Here is a 23,005-nt window from a genome sequence, read left to right as displayed (position 1 = left end):
AGGCCATCAGCTGTCTCTGAAAACATCCATCTTCCCCACAGCCTTGATCACATGGTGGATCATCAAACTTGGTGCGTTCTACTGGAGGCCGGGGGGGAGGGATTACTGATCTTTCGATTTTCATATCCGAAATAATAATATCTTTTCCTATATTTGAGATATTTACATTTTCTTTTTTGTAAACTATCATTAACCAGACTTAAAACTGCCAGTGTTTCAGCTTGAAAGTTTTAGAGTTGTGAGTTCCCTGAAGTCTTCCACTCATTATTCACGTCATTTTTATACTAGTCCAGACTATTCGCTCCATGCAGGCAGGTAATCAATTTTATAGTTGTTCTATGTCCAGGGTCTTAGAAATCCGATGGCACAGAACACTCAGATCTATTTATTAAAATAAATGAAATTATGTACATTATAGTAAAAAACTAGAAACAATCTGGTGGCAGATTAAATATGGCCACAAATCCCTCCCAACAATGGTGAGTTTTTTTTTTTTTTTTTTTTCCAACACTTGAATCTTTGCTGACCTTGTCATTTGCTTTGACCAACAGATTGTGGCAGAAGTGTCTGCTATTCTCAGACCTTGCAGCTTCTGCTCTTTCTCTTTTGGAATATTTCTGCTGATGTCGTAAGTCACCCATTTGGGTCTACTGTAAGATGACAGGCAATGGCACAAAGGAAAAGCAATTGCAAGATGTGGTAAGGCTACTTTGGACCATGCAACTTGAGGAGACCTAAGCAGACCCACTTAGCTACGCCCAGGTCAACAGATTTATGAACAAATACATGGTGGTCATTATAAGGCCCCAAACTGTGGAGTGGTTTGTTATGCAGCAATAGATAACTGAAGTGAACTTTAATGTCCAATATGAAACTAGTTAAAGACACTATGAGTCATCCTTATTAAGGACTACTACCTAGCATTCTTTATAACTAGGGATATGGAAAAGACCTCTGAGATATATAAATGAAAAAATTCAGTCTTGAGATCTCAGAATCTAGACCTACAAATTCCAATAGTCTGGACTTTTATACAACCTTGTTGCATGTACTATTACTAACTCTACTTTATAATCGGGAGGGGCGCCTCAGTTGGTTAGGACTCTGACTCTTGATTTTGGCTCAGGTCATGATCTCAGGGTCCTGGGATTGAGCCCCCATCTGGCTCTGAGTTCAATAGGGAGTCTTGTTTGAGATTCTTTCCCTCCCCTTCTGCCCCTCTCTTGGCTCACATGTGCTTACTCACTCCTCAAATAAATCAATCTTAAAAAATTCTAAATAAATAAATAAACGGGAAAACCGAGACCCAAAGGGGTTAAGTAGTTTCTCTGAAGTTCACGCAGCTAGTAAGTGGCTTGGCTATGAACTGAAACCAGGAGGTCTGGCTGGAAAGCCTGTGTTCCTAACATCATAATGCTATGTTGCTCACTCCAGCACTACCAACTCCCATTTTCCCACTTTCTTTATTCTATTTATAGTCCCCTCCCTGCTTCATTATTTTCATCCAAAGCCTATATTCCAAAATTAAATCTCTGGATTTTAGTAATTTTTAAAGATTTAAAAAAAATTTTATTCAGGAGAAACACACAGAGCGAGGCAGAGACACAGGCAGAAGAAGAAGTAGGTTCCCCATGGGGGGAGCCCAATGCGGGACTCCAAGATCACGCCCCGAGCTGAAGGCAGACACTCAACCACCCAGGCGTCCCTGGGTTTTAGTAATGTTAATTATTATCTAAATAAACCAATCTTAAAGTTCATAGCTTTAATTTAAAGATGATAATCTAAATACAAATCTCAACTAATTTGATACAAATCATAACAATAAAAGAGCGAGGAAACAAACAGGGGAAGCCTGGAGGTCTATTTATTATAAAGTTTTAATTATGCAGTTTTGTTGTGCATCCACCTCTTACAAAAGCAACTTAGGAAGTAAGATTTATGTAACATGCTTGGGACAACACAGAATACAAGCCCATCTAATCAGTAACATATGCAATGCATGCACAGGTATAATTTTTTAAAATCTTACAATTATAATACATTATGTAATTACAGAATTATAACTAAATAGGTTAAAGCTATGCACCCACTGGCATAGCAAAATGTTAAAGGTTACTTTGAGATTCTGGTAATTAAGTGTTTCTTTTACCTACTATTCTTTCTAGATTTCCAAACTGTCTCTCATGGTAACACACTGCCTTCATTATCAGAGGTTTTAAATAATTTTTTTTAATCTTTTTTTTTTTAATTTTTATTTATTTATGATAGTCACACACAGAGAGAGAGAGAGGCAGAGACATAGGCAGAGGGAGAAGCAGGCTCCATGCACCGAGAGCCCGATGTGGGATTCGATCCCGGGTCTCCAGGATAGCGCCCTGGGCCAAAGGCAGGCGCTAAACCACTGCGCCACCCAGGGATCCCTATCAGAGGTTTTAAAAGATAGTTCCTTCTATATTCAAAAGAAATTCAATTTTAAACCACCAAGTGTTTCTGAACTTTGACTCAGGTTAGTACATTAAACAAATTCAACAGCTAAGCTGACAACTATTAAAGCAAAACAAAAACAGACATACACACAAAACAGTAAAAGGTAGAAAAAGCTTAATTTCCGAAAGACTAGATGAAATATTGTGGTTTTAAATAATGCTTCCGGAAGACTAGATGAAATATGTTGGGCATGGAGCCTGAGCTCATGGCCTTGACTGAGATTAAGAGTCTCATGCCCTGGGATCCCTGGGTGGCGCAGCGGTTTGGCGCCTGCCTTTGGCCCAGGGCGCGATCCTGGAGACCGGGATCGAATCCCACGTCGGGCTCCCGGTGCATGGCGCCTGCATCTCCCTCTGCCTGTGTCTCTGCCCCTCTCTCTCTCTCTCTCTCTGTGTGTGACTATCATAAATAAATAAAAATAAAAAAAAAAGAGTCTCATGCCCTACCAACTGAGCCAACCAGGCTCCCCTGGATGAAATGTTTTTAAATCATTAAAGAAAAGCCAGATCCATGTACTAACATGGAAAGACACTCAGACACAATTCTATTAACGGTGACCTTAAGTATAAAGGAATTTCACTTTTTAAATTGAATATTCCTAAAACTTTTGAATTTTTACCAAATAAATTAGCTGACATAGTAATTATTTATAGAAAGGAAATTTTAGGTAAAAATATAGATCTGTATGAAGATAAAGCTATGAAAGAACAAGTACTAAGATGTTGGATGTTGGCAAGTTGCTCTCTCTCTGGTTTCCTTTTTTATTTAAAAAAAATTTTTTTAAAGATTTTATTTATTTATTCATGAGACAGAGAGAGAGAGAGAGAGAGAGAGAGAGAGAGAGAGAGGCAGAGGCTCCATGCAGGGAGCCTGATGTGGGACTCGATCCCGGGGACTCCAGGATCACGCCCTGGGCTGAAGGTGGCGCTAAACCGCTGAGCCACTGGGGCTTCCCACTCTCTGGTTTCCTATTCTGATTTCTTCTTCCACTTTTAAGGACCCTTGTGATTATACTGGGCCCACTGAGATAGTGCACAACAATCTCCACCTTCTTAAAATCAGATGATAAGCAACCTTAATTCCTCTTTGCCATGTCACCTAATATATTCACAGATCCTGGGGATTAGGATGTGGACATCTTTGGGGATGTGGTCATTACTCTGCCTACCACAATTCTGTAATAAAGTTTTTAAAAACAGCCACCTATGAGAAAACAAAAAGCACAACCACCTAATATATTTAACAGATACATGCTAAATAGGCATAAAGGATAACTTAACTTAAAATTAAAGTTAACTTAAAATATAAAAGGGTAAAATGAAATCTATCATCTTTCTTTTATGGATGAATGCTCCTGCTATTTTATCTATGAAATCTTTGTCCAACCTAGGGTCATAAAGATTTTGTTCTGTCTTCCTGAAGTTTAATAGCTTTAGGCTATATTCCATTTTTAGGTTTTTATTGGGGGGAGGGGTGACATATAGAGATCTCCTGGTACCATCTGTTCAAGAGACTGATACAAGCAATAATGTTGACATATCTTGGGGCACCTGGGTGGTTCAGTTGGTTAAGCATCCAACTCTTGATTTTGGCTCAGGTCATGATCTCAGGGTCATGAGATCGAGCCCAGTGTGGAGTGTGCTTAAGATTCTCCCCGCCCCCCAAAAAGATTCTTTTTCCCTTTCCCTCTGCCCCTCCCTGTCCTGCACACATGCACACATATGTGCCTTCTCTCAAGAAATAAAGAAAGGAAAAAAGAAATATTGGTAACTCCCAAATGCATTATACTGAGTGGAAGAATCCAGACCTAAGAGGCTACATACTGCCTAATTAATTACAATTTCTATAACATTCTGGAAAAGGCAAAACTATAAACAAAGAAATGAGATCAGGGATTGCCAGGGACTAAGGAAGAGAAATGGGTACAAGGAGCAACTTTTGGGGTGATGAAAATAATCCATATCTTGATTTTGGTGGCAGTTATGTGACTATATACATTTGTTAAAAGTCAAAGACCACACAATTAAAAAGGATGAATTTTACTCTCCATAAGTTATTCTTCAAAAAAACATGACCTGATAAATTATGCAATAACAAGATGAAAATAGTGTAATTTATGTTGCAGGCTCCCAAACTTTCTGAATCCTAAAAATGTGAACTTAATCCAAGTTAAAAAGTAGGTGAAGAGGATTAAGAGGTACAAACTTCCAGTTCTAAAGTAAGTGCGTCACAGGGACAAAAAGCATGGTATAGGAAATATAGTCAATATTGTAATGCTTTTATCGTGGTGAGCATTTCATAATGTATGTAATTATGGAATAACTATGCTGTATACCTGAAACTAATTTATTATTGTATGTCAAGTACAATTAAAAAAAACATAACAAAACTTTTTTGAAAGGGAGCAAAGAGGGGTGCCTGGCTGGCTCAGTGGGTAAAGCATGTGACCCGTGATCTCGAGATTCTAAGTTCTCACTCCACACGGGGTGGGGGCCGGGGGGGGGGAAGGCTTGCGCATGCATACTTGAAAAAAAAAAAAAAAGGAAGAATAAAATAAGGGATGCCTGGGTGGCTCAGTTGTTTAAGTGTCTTGACTCTTGATTTCAGCTCAGGTCATGATCTCAGTCAGAGTTGTGGAACTGAGCCCCACATCAGGCTCCATGCTCAATGTGAATATGCTTTCCCTCCCTTTGTTCCTCTCCCTGCTCATGTGCGCACACACTCTCTCTCAAATATATAAATTAAAAAAAGTCTTAAAAAAATAATAAAATACGGGGCGCGCCTGGGTGGCTCAGTGGTTGAGCATCTGCCTTCGGCTCAGGTTGTGATACTGGTGTCCTGGGATTGAGTCCCACATCAGGCTCCCTGCAGGGAGCCTGCTTCTTCCTCTGCGTCTCTCATGAATAAAATAAAATCTTGAAAAAATAAAAAATAAAAAGAAGTATCTGTCTTTGAACAATGTAAACAGATACAGGCTCCTCCTGAAAAACTGGAACTTAAAAAAAATAATTTAAAAATAAAAACAAATTTAAAAAATGAAAAGCAATGGGGTGCCCAGGTGGCTTAGTTGGCTAAGTGTGTGCCTACAGCTTAGATCATGATCCTGGGGTCCTGGGATCAAGCCCTGTGTCAGGCTCCCTGCTTAGCGGAGAGCCTGCTTCTCCCTCTCTCTCTGCCCTTCCCCACCCTACCCCTGACTCATGTGGGCACTCTCTCTCAAATAAATAAAATCTTTAAAAAACAAATAAATAAAAAAGCAAAGAAACTATAAAGTGGAAAACTATACAGTCATTCCTAGATTCCCATACCCTATGCCACTGTTTGAAAAATGAAAGAGGAGAAAAGAGAGTGACCACTAAATAAGGCATTATCCAACAGGCTAACTTTTCAAGCTAGTGACCTAACAATTTAACCAGTAAAACACACAAGCAAATAAACAGCTAAATCTAAGAAAAATTATCAATAAAATAACATTTACCTTTCGAGTCAGCATTTGGGAACAGCCTGTTCCATGGCACCTTATTTTTGTGTGGAAGAGAAAGCAAGTAGTTTCTAGCTTTTAAATTTATTATACAGTTCAGGTCTTCCTGTGATGGGGATCCAAGAATACCTATCAGATAAAATAATTAGCTGTTAATTATCCAGACCCAGGTAGACTGACCACACACTATTGGCTTCAGGGCACAATGGACCCTAATAGCTGTTTTCTCACCATCTCCCCATGCTTACCTTTCTTAACAAGCTTTTACAGGATCCTTAACATTTCGAATCAAGCAAGATTACAAACTCATAGGTTAAGAGGTTAAAGAGTTGTCAAAACTACTCTTAGTTTCATGAAGTGACTCTTAACATAAACTGTGGCAGGTGAACTAAGTAAATCTAGCCTCTACAATGTTTGGTAACCTTACCCAAAATGTGGTTCAGCTGGTCGAGATAATGCTTCCCCGGGAAGATGGGCCTGTTGGACAGCATCTCTGCCAGAATGCAGCCTACAGACCAAATATCAATGGACTTGGTATAGCCCTGTAGTGGGAAGGGAGAAGAGATTCAGAATGATATATAATGTTACAGAACACAGTGAGATCGCCCTACATGACAGGTACATGGCTGATAGCAATTTTACCTTCTCCATTGGCTCTATAAGTCAGAAATAAGACTGTGCGCAGAATCAATAATTTGGCTTTCTTATAAGTTGTTGGACAACCAAGATTACTTGATTTTATTTCTCTTTTCAAGGTTGACTGATATGGGTAGTCCAGGTAGCTCAGTGGTTTAGCGCTGCCTTCAGCCCAAGGCGTGATCCTGGAGACCTGGGATCAAGTCCCACGTCAGGCTCCCTGCATGGAGCCTGCTTCTCCCTCTGCCTGTATCTCTGCCTCTCTCTCTCCTCTCTGTGTTTCTCATGAATAAATAAAATCTTTTTAAAAAAAGTTTACTCACTTATTATTAAATGAGAATTTCCGAAGTATACCTCATTCCTTTTCTCAAATGATTTGAGAGAAAGAATCCTTATAAGCTGAAGATGGAAAAAGCAGTAACATCCCTTGCTTTAGGACATCTGTGGCCCACTTATTCATTTTGAAAACGTGGAACCAACTCAAAAGAAGCAGCACTGCTATACTTCCAGAATATCTTTGCCCATTTTGCAAATCATTTCCAAAAAGATCAGGCTGAAAACCCTTGATCTTGGGGGTGGGGGTACACGGGACAATGATACACAGTGCCCAGGGTGTGCTGGCTCCATTACAGTTTACCAATCCATATTTCCTATCTTTTATTTCTATTCAATTTTCAGGTATGATTTTTTTCTTTTAAAGGACTTCTGTGAAAAGACTTGGAATAATTATCTAAATCATACAACAGTGTAAAAAAAGATAGCTCTCCAAGGAGGGTAAGTTAAGTTGAATTTTATGGAAAATGCTAGGTGATAAATAGTAATAGTGATAATACGAATAGAGGAAAAAAACTCAGCCAAATATTAAAGTTTAGAGAAACATAGTAAAAAAAATTCTGAAAATCAAACACAGAATGATCAGATCTGCAACTATGATAAAATGGGGTTTAATTTCAAGATAATTATTCCCAAAATTCTTGTAATCCAAAATAACTTTTGAGCCAAAACTAAATAAAGAGGGACATTTAAAACACACACACAAAATAACTAAAAGGAACCAGGGCTCCCTGGAGAAATGGCTGCTCCAAGTCTGGGACAGGGAAAAGTACTATGAGCATCTAGTGCCAAAAAGTAAAGTAGCGCTCAACATTAGTGGGGACATGTCAAAGTGGCTCCTATTAGAAAGTCTGGGACAATGTCAACATCAAATACAGAATGGTAGCTATGGAACTGAAGCCACTGAATAAGATAACCAGGAGTTAATTAAGTGGAGAGAACTAAAACAAAGAAGGAATGATAGAGGTACAAAATCATCAATGCATGGTAAAAAGTAGTGGTTGAAAGTATAATGAAGAAGATAACTTACACAATCTTTTTTTTAATTTTTATTTATTTATGATAGTCACACAGAGAGAGAGGCAGAGACATAGGCAGAGGGAGAAGCAGGCTCCATGCACCGGGAGCCCGACGTGGGATTCCATCCCGGGTCTCCAGGATCGTGCCCTGGGCCAAAGGGAGGTGCTAAACCGCTGCGCCACCCAGGGATCCCTAACTTACACAATCTTAAAGTACTTCCTCACAAATTCCTACTCACCTAATAACAATTATTACCATAATTAACCATAATGATCACCATTACATGGCAGAGAATCAAAGGACACCATTTAACCAAAGTATCAACATGTAGTTCACCAATACAGACATAAACCAGCTATACCTCTTGACAGCATACTGAGAATAAAACATTGTTTTGTGGTACTCATGCCCAGAACACATGACACAAAATTGAGGTGCATTCTACAAAACAGCCACCTGTACCCTTCAAAAGGATCAAGGTCAAGAAAGGCCGAGGAATTATTTCAGATAATTCCTGTGCGAGCCTGGAGCAGGGAGAGAAAAGCTATAAAGATTATTGGGACAATACTTAAAATCTGAATATAAATGATGCATTAGACGTTGGATCAGTATTAAATTTCCCACTTTTCCTGCAAGCTGAAAATTCTATGAAAATAAAATGTTACAAATACAGCATGCTAGCCTGCCAAAATGGGGATATGAGTATAAAGATGATAATGGACAGCCCATATTTCATGAGTCCGTAATAAATGTTTTTTTGTTTGTTTGTTTGTTTGTTTAAAGCTGGGATGGGGGATCCCTGGGTGGCGCAGCGGTTTGGCGCCTGCCTTTGGCCCAGGGCACGATCCTGGAGACCCAGGATCGAATCCCACATCGGGCCCCCAGTGCATGGAGCCTGCTTCTCCCTCTGCCTGTGTCTCTGCCTCTCTCTCTCTCTCTCTGTGACTATCATGAATAAATAAATAAAAATCTTTAAAAAAAATAAAAATAAAAAAAATAAAGCTGGGATGGGTACCTGGGTGGCTCAGATGGACTCTTGGTTTTGGCTCAGGTCATGATCAAGCCTTGCACTGAGCTCCCCACTCAGCAGGGAGTCTGCTTCATCTCTCCCTCTCCCCACACCCAGCTTGTGTACTCTTTCTAAAACGACTAAATCTTTTTTTTTTTTAAAGATTTATTTATTTATTCATTCAGAGAGAGTGAGAGAGAGGCAGAGACACAACAGGCAGAGGGAGAAGCAGGCCCCAAGCAGGAAGCCCGACGTGGGACTCAATCCCGGGTCTCCAGGATCACACCCCAGGCTGCAGGCGGCGCTAAACCGCTGCACCACCAGGGCTGCCCCTAAAACGACTAAATCTTAAACAAACAAACAAAGGTGGGAGACAGGAAGAGAAAAGAGAAAAAAAAGGAAGCTCTTCACAGAATAGCAGCGAATTAATGTAGAATGAATACATTTGGAAAATTCCCAATATAAGTGATAGGGGCAAGGGGTCATTGAGGGTTTAAACTGCTGAGAAACAGAAGCTGCTCCATATATGTGGTTCCAAGAATCCATGGGGTTCCTGCCAGAAGATTGTGACCTAAACCTAATCATAAGGAACTGATCTGTACTCTGCAAAGCATTCAATGTCATGAAGAAGACAGGAAGGGCGGGAGGACTGTTCTAGACTGAGCACAATGCATGAAACGTGATTAGATCACAGACTGAAAATAAAACAAACAGCTGTAAAGAACTTCTGGGCGGGATAACTAGGTTGTCACTGAATTAATGCTTACTGTCTCAATGCGCTAAGGGTACTACAGGTGTGGGGAAAGAACACCCCTCTGCCTTTAATGAGTATCAGTATGGCCCCAAGGGTCTAGGAGTAAAGTGGTATTTTATGTTGGTGAAGTGTCAGAAGGTTTGGCCAAAGGGAAGAGAGGAGGAGGCAGGGAGGGAGGCAGAGATAGCCACTGAAGGAGTAGTAAGATGTTAATAGCTTGTTAAACCTAGGGAAGGAAAACAAACAAACAAACAAACAAACAAACTAGGGAAGGAGTGTATGGGTGTTCACTGTACTCTCAATTTTTCTATAGGTTTGAAAATGTTCTAAATTAATAAGAAAAAAATTAATACGGTGCTAGAAGTAACATTCTCAGGCTAGAGGTGCTGTAAATAAACGAATTTCCCATTCAGTTTTCATCAGTTAACTTTACAAGCAGGAGGCACTGGGCATCTTATAAAACACAGAGGCCATCCTTTTGGGTTACTTCCCCGCAGAAGGTGAAGACAGTGGAGTCGCCTCAAACTGTATTGGAGGCTGCAGGGCCACAAAGGCACCAGGGTAAAAAGCCCACTGCCAGCTCTCCGTTACAACCACCAGCACCACGCACACACGCAAATTCTTCTGGTTTGGAATGGCTGTCACATGGCCAGTCCAAAGAAAGAACCTGCTATTTGGGACTATGTGTAATACAGAATGATGAGAATCAACATGGCATTTTCTTCTTTGAAACATCTGTTACACTACATCCTTCTTTATAATGAAATTTATTTTAATGGAATTTTACTTTTATAACTAAACTGAACAAATGTTTATCTAGAATAACTGCTTTTTTTTTTTTTTTTAACTAACTGCTTTAAACAAATTCCACTTCCTCACAAAATAACTTAGTGTTCATCTCAGGCTTTTCTATTTATAAAGGATGAAGAAAGAGAGTGAAGCTCATGGGCTAATGGATTCCCTTAAAGCTTCTTAGGTCAATTTCTGGTTCCTAGATCTGAGACACAAGGCCCAATGCCAGTTTTATTGCTTTTCTTCATATATCTTCACATTACATTAACAGTAGATGGCGCTGAAGAAGATGTGACCCTGGAGCTGGACCCAGGCAACAGGAAGCTCCTTACCCACTCCCCTGTCCTTGAACATACAGTCTGACCACTGCTTCCACAATGGGAGCCATTTTCAAGGATGTAGCCTAGAAAGAATAGGTATTTTGGAGGCCATCTGGACAGTATATGTGACTGAGCCCAGTTAAGGCCTCTATGTATACTTTTAAGGTCTGGCAGGTGAATACAGAAATTGACTGACTTTGCGGTTGCCCAAGACAAGCTTTGTAATAAGTATGTATTAAAATATGTAAAAAGGGCCACCCGGGTGGCTCAGCAGTTGGGCGCCTGCCTTCAGCTCGGATCCTGGATTGAGTCCCACATCGGGCTCCCTGGAGGGAGCCTGCTTCTCCTTCTGCCTGTGTCTCTGTCTCTCTCTGTGTATCTCTCATGAATAACAAATAAATCTTAAAAAAAAGATGTAAAAAAATTTATGTGCTAAAACTGCCTCTACCAATCTGGACCATGCTGCCTCTTCAGTTTCTCCTTGTCCACTTGGTATTGGGGGTACTTGGCAAACCAACAGATGGAATTAAGTGCAAATTTTGAGATATTAGGGATGCCTGGGTAGCTCAGCGGTGGAGTGTCTGCCTTCAGTTCAGCATGATCCCAGATTCTCAGGATCGAGTCCCACATCAGGTTCCTCGCAGGAAGCCTGCTTCTCCCTCTGCCTGTGTCTCTGCCTCTCTCATGAATACATAAATAAAATCTAAAAAAAATTTTTTGAGGGATCCCTGGGTGGCGCAGCGGTTTGGCGCCTGCCTTTGGCCCAGGGCGCGATCCTGGAGACCCGGGATCGAATCCCACGTCGGGCTCCCGGTGCATGGAGCCTGCTTCTCCCTCTGCCTGTGTCTCTGCCTCATTCTCTCTCTCTCTCTGTGACAATCACAAATAAATAAAAATTAAAAAAAATTTTTTTTTTGAGATATTATAGAAGTATGTGGAGTTCATGCTTTTTCAAATTTGATACTTCACTTATATACTATTTGCAAATGATATATTAAAAAAACTGACTTCGGGACGACTGCGTGGCTCAGAGGTTAAATGCCTGCCTTCCACCCAGGGCATGGTCCTGGAGTCCTGGGATCGAGTCTCGCATTGGTCGCCCCGCATGGTGCCTGCTTCTCCTTCTGCCTGTGTCTCTGCCTGTCTCTCATGAATGAATAAAATCTTAAAACAAAACAAAACAAAACAAAACAAAACAAAACAAAACAAAACAAACAAACTGACTTCAACTAGTTTGTCCAAAATAAACTTTGGAAAGAAAAAAAAATACTGAATCTCTCTTAAAAAAAAAAAAAAAAAAAAATAGGGCAGCCCAGGTGGCGCAGCGGTTTAGCGCTGCCTGCAGCCTAGGGCGTGATCCTGGAGACCCTGGATCGAGTCCCACGTCAGGCTCTCTGCATGGAGCCTGCTTCTCCCTCTGCCTGTGTCTCTGCCTCTCTCTCTCTCTCTGTGTCTCTATGAATAAATAAATAATCTTAAAAAAGAAGAAGAAGAAATAAATAAATAAATAAATAAATAAATAAATAAATAAATAAATAGGGCAGCCCAGGTGGCTCAGTGGTTTAGCGCTGCCTTCAGCTCAAGGCGTGATTCTGGAGGCCCAGGATCCAGTCCCACGTCGGGCTCCCTGCCTGAAGTCTGCCTGTGTCTCTGCGTGTGTGTGTGTGTGTGTCTGTCTGTCTCTCTCATGAATAAATAAAAAATCTTAAAAAAAAATCCTTGTGTACTTTTCTTTAAAAAAATATATTTATTTATTTGGCAGAGAGAGAGAGAGAGAGAGAGCGAGCGCAAGTAGGCATAGGAGCAGAGGCAGAGGAAGAAGCAGGCTCCCCACTGAGCAGGGAGTCCACTGCAGGCTCTTGACCTGGGATCATGACCTGAGGTGAAGGCAGATACTTTTACCAACTGAGTCACCCAGGTGCCCCCAAAATACTGAATCTCAATCTCCACAGCAGCCCTCAATGTGTGCCACCTTGGCTCATAAACCTAACAAAGATGTCATACTTCACTTTTTCTTGCCTTTATAAATTTATTCAATCATTTCTTATAACCAAGGCACAGATATTGTTAGAAATGATTGCCTTCCACCTGTATGCACTCTCCATAGACACTTTCAGATGCAGAGGTGCATTTGGAAGCAGGACCACCACATAATTTTGAAAGAACCCATAGTAGTTCCTGTTCTTTCCACACCTATGTTTTCTTCAAACTACAGTACAATTTTGCTGAAGAGACATTCTTCATTATCAGATAAATCTGACCTTTATAGAATAGTCCTGGCCCACCTTCAGAAAAATATGCACTTGGGATAACCTATAACAAGCCCAGCCTGTACTCAGCTGTGGCAGCAGAGATTGTAAAAGCTGCCGTAAGAAAAACTTCAGAAGAGCGAACCAACAGCCAGGACACAGACCATTTGTTTTAACAGTGACCAGACAGGCATACCCCCCAATTCTACAACACATCACCATTACTGCAGTGGAGGTAAAGAGGCCAAAACCCAGGGCCTGGAAGGTTCATGCTGGAGATTAAGCATGGTTCTGGCCACACAGGCCAAGCCTCAACCTAGGTAGACACAGACTTACTGAGAGGGAGACTTAGCAACACAGAGCCACAGTTCTTTTGCTTCTTGGTTTTCTTTTTATGCAAACCTTACCTTGGAATTCAACATAATTTCTGGAGCCCTGTACCAACGTGTGGCTACATACTCCGTCAGGAACCCTGTGTGATCATGATCCGGATCTGCAACACGGGCCAAGCCAAAGTCACAGATCTAGAAGAGAAAAAAAAAAGGGACACCTCAGAGACTGTAATGAAATTAGTACCTCAGACTTACTTCCTGTCCTCCTTCCACCAGATTCATAAATGCAGGTACCTCCAAAGATTCTTCCCACTTCCTTCCCTTCCATGCAATCTATTCCCAAAGCCTTAGAAGAGGTTTCATATACTAAAGATGAAATTTTTTAAGGTAAATATCCAGACTCTAATTTTTGCTGACTCATAGAAGTGCCTGCTGGCTATCCATACTTTGGTGCTACTCCAACACATATAAAATTTAAATATAATACACAGTTGACTCTTGAAGAACATGGGTTTAAACTATGTAAGTCTGCTCAAATGTAGATTTTTTAAAAAAAAGATTTTATTTATTTATTCATAGAGAGACACACACAGAGAGAAAGACAGAGACATAGGCAGAGCGAGAAGCAGGGCTCCATGCAGAGAGCCTGATGTGGGACTCGATCCTGGGTCTCCAGGATCATGCCCTGGACTGAAGGCGGTGCTAAACCGCTGAGCCACCCAGGCTAATTTTTTTTTTTTCAATAAATATCTGGAGGGACGCCTGGGTGGCTCAGTGTCCTTCAAGACCACATGCTGCCACCAAGCTACCTTCCCGATCTCATGTCTCCCACTACCTTCTCTGCCCACATCTATTCTTACTGACTCCAGACTACACCTGCTTTTATAACCTAACTATACAATGACCTCTCCACTGAGTGCCCTAGCCATACCATTCCTTTACCCTAAACCCAGCTTGAAAGTTACCCCTTCTGAGAGGTATCCCAGCAATCAACAATATCCCCCAAGAACTGGTTGCTCACTTTTCTTTCTTTTCTTTAATTTAAATATTTTGTTTATTTATTCAGAGACACAGGCAGAGGGAGAAGCAGGCTCCCTACAGGAAGCCCGACGTGGGACTCAATCCACGGTCTCCAGGATCACAGCCAGGCTGCAGGCGGCGCCAAACCGCTGCGCCACCAGGGCTGCCTGATTGCTTACTTTTCTAAACTCGTCTAATACTTTGTTAGACGCTTATTAAAGTACATCCCACAATCCATGATAGTTAGCTGTCCACATGCCCATCTCCCCAGCTAAAAGAGTATCAAGTCCCTAAAAAAGGCAACACTTGATTGACTTGTTATTCCTATGTGTGACACACATGGTGGGCACTTGACGTTTGGTGAACAAATGCCTTACTTTACATGTTTATAGGAAGCACAACTGGGGTGGATTAATTGGCACAGACCCTGGTACTGACCACTTTTCACAATATCTGAATTATTGATAATCTTTTTTTTTAAATTATTGATAATCTTAAAAAATAAAAGTGAAGGACACCTGAGTGGCTCAGTGGTTGAGCATCTGCCTTCGGCTCGGGACATGATCCTAGGGTCCTGGGATTGAGTCACAAGGAGCCTGCTTCTCTCTCTGCCTATGTCTCTGCCTCTCTCTGTGTCTCTCTCATGAATAAATAAAATCTCCAAAAAAAAAAAAAAAAATCAGAGTATAGAATTACCGGGATTAAAACCTTACTTTAAATAATCGTTAAAAAAAAAAAAAATCGGGGATCCCTGGGTGGCGCAGCGGTTTGGCGCCTGCCTTTGGCCCAGGGCGTGATCCTGGAGACCCGGGATCGAATCCCACGTCGGGCTCCCGGTGCATGGAGCCTGCTTCTCCCTCTGCCTGTGTCTCTGCCTCTCTCTCTCTCTCACTCTCTCTGTGACTATCATAAATAAATAAAAATTTTAAAAAAATCGTTAGTAAAATTACAGCTTTCAAAAGTGGCAATACTGAGGAAGGAAAAATTAAAAACTGGAATTCCTAGTTTTCCTTTGCTAGGAAAGATGACATAACCTATCATACTGAATTCTGCAATACATCTATTTCCTTAAGATTAAAACTAAATGTGAAATTGCTCTTCCTCTTCCCCTCCCTATGAGAAATCTAGTCCAAAGGCCCTTAAGAAGAAAAAACAAAAAACAAACAAAAAAAGGCCCTTAAGAGGGAGATCATATGACATAAGGATCTCTGTGGGATTGGGAGAACTGCAGCAGCCCATGGGGGTATGACACCCAAGTGGAGGTAAGAGGGAGCTCCAGAGCAGGACGTAGACGTAGTCTATGTGTGAGGTGAAGCGAAAATTCATGGGGAGGCAGTGGCAGCCCACCTAGGGTCTGAGAGTCTGAGTGAAGAGAGCAGAGGATCCGTGGATTCTATGCTGTAAACCATATATTTCATTGAAGTTGCAAATGGTGGTTTTTTTCTAGTTTTATTATTTGTTCGCATTTATTAGCTGGCATTCTAAAAAGATTAAGAGCCATTGTTCATCAACTGGAGCTGTTTATCCTGATGCACAAATCCTAATGGAAAGATAGGAATGACATTTCATCCCTTTCTTTTATAGTGATCAATTTTCAAAATACTGAGTTGGTGTACCATGTTTTATATTTGTATCTACCACATCTAGCAAAGGACATAGAACCAGCAGGTTCTCAAAAAGTCATTGGTTACATTTTTAAAAATAAAGAGGGAGATGTAGAGTTCTGACTTCTAAAAGATTTTACCACTCTATTCACGGTTATCAATGAAAAGCTCCTATGATTAAAAACATACAAAACAGTAACATTACAACACTGAAGGCTAGCTAAACTTTTATGGCATTGTCCATTGTGGACAAGCAGGATATGGTACAAGAAACATAAAATGACCTCCAGCACTCCTACCTGGCTATTTTACAGCCTGTGTAAACTCAGATTTTCATTAAACAAAGGAAACCCCAAAGACTGGTTCATTTCCCATTTTCCAGTCTTCTTTCCCAGGCACACTGAAAACCACAACCACTGTGATCCTAGCACCCTTGGGACTCCAACTGGGATTTCTGTGGGCTGTCTAGCAAACATTAAGGACACAAACTGCTAGAGACCTCATTTCCCTGGTAGTTCCACTAGTTCCACTAGAAATATGCTAGCAGAATCTCCAAATAGGATCTGTAACTCTTGTGTTTCTATGGCCCTGAGAAATAAAATGGGAGTCTCCAAGAGGGGCTCGGCTCCCAGAAGGGTTCTAAGAGGTCAACATCTACTTGTCTCAGAGCTTCAGATAACAAGTGCAAAGCATGTTTAATGAAACGAGAGAAATCTTACTGGTGCTGACCCTGACTAGTATGAGAGTCAAAAAGTTAAGTTTAAAATACTAATAACAGCTGATATCCCAAGGGCTCAAGACTAAGAAATAGTTCAGTAACACAGAAGCCAATGGAAAAAGAAAGAAATGACAGGACTGTCTACTTGAAAATTCAAAAAAACCCTAAATAATAAGAGGTAAGATCACAGGCTACAATTTTCCAGGCACAAAGGCCTGTGGTACAGGTATCATGGTCACCCCCAAGCAGTGAAGACGTGATGGATATACAGTGACTTCAGAGGGCAAGCAGGGAAAGACCCTTTTCCCCACTGGTGCTCTCTCAACCATCATATATACACCTGAACTGCCACTATACCCTGACCTGCCTTTCGGACATGTTCACCATGACAAATCAGGGATGACATACCATACTCATCTTTACAATGAGATTCTCTCAATATTTATATGCCCATTGAATGAAGCATGCCCCATATGTATATTTCAAAATGTGGGTGAATTGTACTGCTGTAAATATCTAAATTATCCTATTGTGTTTCTGAGTCTGTTATACTGAGTTTTGAAAACAATACTTGGATTGTGCAGATGGCCAACAACACAGATATATCAAATATCAACGTGGGTGTAAATTTTGGTGAGTAAGAATAAAATGGCCCTAGGTAAAGACAAGCCCAGAAACAGAGAATAGACAACAAAGTAGCCTGGTTCTATTTGTTTTCTTCTTAAGGATGAGCATTTTCAAACAAAAGTTAAGAGTCAACTTTCCCCCAAAATATTACATACTGGAAATACTGATTGATAATGTCTCTCCAATCGGGTAGCCCGGGTGGCTCAGCAGTTTATCGCTTTCTTCAGTCCAGGGAGTGATCCCAGAGACCTGGGATCAAGTCCCTTGTCAGGCTCCCTGCATGGAGCCTGCTTCTCCCTCTGCCTGTGTCTCTGCCTCTCTCTCTCTCTCCCTGAATAAATAAAATCTTAAAAAAAAAAAAAAAAAAAAAAAAAAGATAATGTCTCTCTAAAAACAAAAAGCAATCTGTCATAACAGAGTTATGGTAAAAAGAAGAGAAAATAGAAAAAAATTAGGAGACACAAAAATACCTAATTTTTCCAGAAAATCATGAAGAGCCAATGAAGTGTGGCCATTCCTACAAGCAGTTATATTCGTTTTGTGCCTCCCTGGCTTTTAGTTGCAGATTGGTGGGACAGGATCTGTTTACACCCTCATGTAAGACATGAATCTAACTCTGTAGGATCCCAAGAGGTGACAGAGTCTAACCTGTGTGTAATGTAAGAAGATACCTACCTTTTACCACATCTCACAGGATGTTGGTCACCCTGTTTTAAACACTAAATGATAGTGAGTAAGCTGAGTGACCACCTGGAAACAGAACTCACCGTTTTTTTTTGGTTTTGTTTTTTTTTTATATAGTTCCAGAAGATTCTCCATGACCTACCTCCAACTTTAGTGACAACGACTTCCAATTACTCCCAAAGCTGCAGCCACAAAAAGTGGGCCTCAGTGTTTATGCACTAATCCTTTAACTTCTTACCTTTCTTTCTGTTGTTCCTTTTGTCTACTCTGATACCCTGTGCCCAACACAGTCACTCCCTCACCGAAAGCCTACCTGTCTTTAGAGGACCAGCATGGACACCACCTGCTTCCTGATGCTGCTTAAAGCCCCAGCTAGAACTAACCCACCTTTCTCCTTTGCATTTGTACATTATTCTTTTCAGTATCTCAGTCATAGTAGATATTATTACAATCATCTATCATTTATCAGACTTCTGACCTATTGGTTTGGAGATTGCAAGGGCATACACTCCTCCCTCTCCCTTGCCAGGTATATTTTTATGGGCTTCTCACAGGAATGGCTGTTAAACTGCAATCCAAGAAATGATCATTGCTATATACCTAAATGTCCTTTTTAAATAACTTTGAGACATATACCATACAATTCATCCACATAAGGTATACAATTCAATGGTTTTGGTGTTATACTCACAAGGTACACAACTGTTACCACCTCCTAATTTTAAAGGATTTTTGTAACCACAAGAAGAAATCTTGTATCTATTAGCAGTCTCCTCATTTCCTCCGCAATCCCTAGGATTTTTTTTAATCCATTTTCTGTTGCTACAGATTTGTATATTCTAGACACTTCATGTAAACAGAACCACACAATATGTAATCTTTTGTGACTGGCTTCTTTCACTTACAGAATCATTTTCTAAGATTTGCCAATGTTACAATGTAACATTGTAGCAAGTTACATCCATTCCCTTCTATTCCATTGTATGGATCTACCACATTTTATTTATTCATAGTCAAATACATTCAAATTGTTTCCACTTTTGGACTGTCATGCTACTTTAGATATTTGTATGCTAGTTTTTATGTGAACACATTCTCATTTTACTTAGGTATACACCAAGAGGTGGAATCCTCACCAATACATATTATCTGATTATACCATCATAGTGTGTATAAAGTGGTATCTCATTGTAGTTTTGACTTGCATTTCCCTACTGACTTATGATACCAAGCATTTTTTTATGTATTTATTGGCTGTCTGCATAACTTCTTTACAGAAATGTCCATTCAGATCCTTTGCCCAATATTAAGCTGGGCTATTTATCTTTTGTTGTTGAGTTTCAAGAGTTTTTCATATGTTCTAATATGTTTCTTATCAGTTACAGGATTTACAAATATTTTTTCTCTCATTTTGTGGGTTGTCTTTTCACTTTTTTTTTTCTTTTCACTTTCTTGATGGTTTAGTTTGTAACAGATTCCTAATCTAGATGAAATCCAATTTCTTTTCTTTTTGTTGCTTGTGTTTTTGGTGTCACGTCTAATAGGATCTGCCTAATGCAGTGTCATGTCTAATAGGATCCGCCTAACACAGATTGCTAAGATTCACTCCTATGTTTTCCAAGTCTATTCTAGTTTAGCTCTTAAATTTACGTATTTAGGGGCACCTGGGTGGCACAGTTAAGCATCCAACTTTAGCTCAGGTCATGAGGTCCTGGGATTGGCTGGTAACTGGCTCCTGCTCTACACTCAGCAGGGAGTCTGCTTGTCTGTCTCCCTCCCCTTCTGCCCCTTCTCATGCTCACTCTATATACATTCTGTCTCTTTCAATAAATAAACTCTTATAAAATATTTTTCTTAGGTCTTTGATTTGTTTTGTGTTAATTTTTATACATGGTATGAGCATATATCCAGTTGTCCCAGCACTTTGATCATTCGTTGAAAAGAATGACCTTGGCACTCACACCAAAAATCAGTTATCATAAACATACAGGTTTATTTATTAACTCACAATTTTATTTCATTGATCTATATGCCCCACTCTTATGGCAATATCAGAATGTCTTGATTACTATAGTTTTGTAGTAAGTTTTGAAATCAAGAAGTGTAATAAGCCCTCCAATTTCTTTCCAAAGATTATTTTGACTATTTTGGGACTCTTGAATTTCCATATGCATTTCAGGACCAGCCTGTCCATTTCTGCAAAAAAAGCTACCTGGAGAGGGCACCTGAGTGGCTCAGGCAGTTAAGTGTCTACCTTCCGCTCAGGTCATGATCCAGAGTACTGGGATTAAGCCTTGCATAGGGCTCCCTACTCAATGGGGAGCCTGCGTGTCCCGCACTCCCACTCCACCTGCTTACGCTCTGTCAACTAAATAAAAAAAAAAGAAAAAAAAAGCCACCTTGAGCTCTGACAGGGATCATCCTGACTCATTCAATATGGGAGAGCACTGCCTTCTAAACAGTATTAAGTCTTGCAATCCACAGACACTGGATATCTTTCCATTTATATATGTCTTCTTGGATTCACATGCATTTTTATCAGACTGAATCCACATCCCCTCTTATCTAATGCATCTGGAGATTTCCCACCTCTTTTAGCTCTGCTACTATTTAAAATAAAAATATACATATGCCAACGCTGCTCATTTTTAAGAGACTTCTGAGGACTGTAAGGATCTAGGGTTTCCCTATTTATTGGGAATGTCTTAGTCAGGTACTAAAGTCATTAACATTGAGTCTTCTGTTTTCTGAGTGTTCTTTGTATAAAATTTATTGAAGAAAAAAGTTACCAATGAAATGGATGATTTTTTAACTTACACATAATGCATATGATCCTGCTTTTATATATATAAGCATAAATGTTCATATGTAAGTAAGAGCACAGCAAAAACTTTGAAAGAAGATATACCAATATGTTATAGTGGTTACCTTTGGAGAGGAAGGAACAATCAGATGGAGAACAGGAATAGCACTCTTTACTTGGATGGGTGGGTGTGGGGGGGTGAGGAGCTATAAAAATGTTTTCATGTATTTTTGGTGTGATTTTTTTTTATTTTAAATATAATAATATAAATATGCCCCAGTGAAAGAGTTTTTCCAATATATATCACCCTGAGAGTAAATAACCTGGCTGACCTTGAGATCGCAGGTGGTATTGAGCAGCAGGTTGGAAGGTTTGAGGTCACGGTGCAGTACATTAGCTGAATGGATATATTTTAACCCTCTGAGGATCTGGTAAAGAAAATAGCAGATATGGTCGTTGCTGAGGTGTTGTGTCTTCAAGAGCTTGTAGAGATCTGTTTCCATGAGGTCTTGTACTATATATCTGTTTAGACAGGTTAAGGTAACCAAGTATCTGGCTGGTTACACTTAGCAAAGCACTGAAAACAAAATGAACCCTCTCCACAAACAGTCCACTATTATATCATGAGGACTGCAAGGAAAATGAGAAATGATGAAAACTTGGTTTATCTACTGAAGAAATCGGAAATAGAGAACCACTTCTTAGGTCCTGTGAAACAACAGGCATTAATGTATGACTGATGTGACCAATAATGGGCCTAGAGTGAGCTGAGACAGGCTGTTACAGAAATACTGGCCAATCTTCAAGTCTGAATCTCCTAGTCCTACAAATTGTCCAGCATCAACAAACCCTCTCCCAGGATTACTGGAAAGGGCTGGAAGAGGGTGGTGGCCAGCAGGCATCATACATCCCATCCTCTCTTTGGCCCAGCAACAACTTATAATGTCACTGTTCTTTTACCCCCTGTCAAGTCACCCCCTTCTTGTCCTTAAGAATCAACCATAAAACCAATGGAAATAGGACCTAGAACACATCTCTACTAAATTCAGCCTTCTGTGTGCTTGACCCTTCAACTAATATTAAGATCCTAAATAAAGAGAGTCCTGGGAAATCATGCTCATTTTGTTGCCTGGTTAAAGACTGCATTTGAAAGATAGAAGCGTTAAGTATACTGAAGAGGATCTGCCAGAAAAAAAGTTACTGTTTGGGCTAGTACAGCATTCCTACCAGGAGCTCATTTTGCTCCTCTTGCTTTCTTGCATATCCATGTATCTAAGCCACCTAGAACTTTATCTTTGGTTGATTTCTTCCTTACAGAAATTGAATTATAAAACTCTAGCTTTCACTAGCAGTGTTTTTACATATTCACTTCTGTGAAAATATTTTATGTCCCCTACAGATTCATGCTAGATAAGACACTGGGATTCAGAGGAAACATGATTTGAAAACTTACCATCTTGAGGGGTGCCTGATTAGCTCAGTCAGTTAAGAGTCTGCCTTTAGCTCAGGTCATGATCCTGGGGCCCTGGAATCAAGCCTCACGTAGGTTTGGGCTCCTTGCTCAGTGGGGAGCCTGCTTCTCCCTCTCCCTGCCACTCCCCATGCTTGTGCTGTCAAATAAATAAATAAAATCTTTTCTAAAAATTAAAAAATAGGGCAGCCCTGGTGGCCCAGCGGTTTAGCGCCGCCTTCAGCCTAGGGTGTGATCCTGGAGATCCGGCATCGAGTCCCACAACGGGCTCTCTGCATGGAGTCTGCTTCTCCCTCTGCCTGTGTCTCTGCCTCTCACTCTCTGTGTGTCTGTCATGAATAAATAAATACAATCTTTTTTAAAAAATTAAAAAATAAAACTAATCATCTTCAAAGAGACTGGATTTTCCTAGTAAAAGGTAAAGAAGGACAACAGGTGGCAGCAGCAGGAGACATTTTACTTAAAATAACACAATAACTTCATTACAGAGCTGCTTAAAAATGGAAAGGAAACAGTGAGTTGCTTGTCCTTGGGGGGTGGGGGTGCAGAATGCAAACTAGGAAAACTGGTAGGAATGCTGTACTAGCCCAAACAGTAACTTTTTTTCTGGCAGATCCTCTTCAGTATACTTAATGCTTCTATCTTTCAAATGCAGTCTTTAACCA

At 40.3% G+C, this 23,005-nt stretch overlaps 1 protein-coding gene across 1 annotated transcript in view; it reads right to left on the bottom strand.

The window, feature by feature from the left end:
* Nucleotides 1-23,005, bottom strand: part of MAPK1 (mitogen-activated protein kinase 1) — a 118,820-nt gene that overhangs the window by 17,151 nt on the left and 78,664 nt on the right. Inside the window, exons 3-6 of the mRNA XM_077874569.1 lie at nucleotides 21,202-21,391; nucleotides 13,489-13,605; nucleotides 6,396-6,510; nucleotides 5,966-6,097 (exon numbers count right to left, since the gene is read on the bottom strand). Coding sequence (XP_077730695.1) covers nucleotides 5,966-6,097; nucleotides 6,396-6,510; nucleotides 13,489-13,605; nucleotides 21,202-21,391 — 554 coding nt within the window. The remainder of the gene's footprint in view (nucleotides 1-5,965; nucleotides 6,098-6,395; nucleotides 6,511-13,488; nucleotides 13,606-21,201; nucleotides 21,392-23,005) is intronic.

Source organism: Canis aureus, chromosome 27 (assembly GCF_053574225.1).
Source record: "Canis aureus isolate CA01 chromosome 27, VMU_Caureus_v.1.0, whole genome shotgun sequence".
In the NCBI taxonomy this organism is placed as follows: domain Eukaryota; kingdom Metazoa; phylum Chordata; class Mammalia; order Carnivora; family Canidae; genus Canis; species Canis aureus.
Note: the sequence above shows the minus strand (reverse complement) of the source record. Positions and strands in the feature narration are given on the sequence as shown.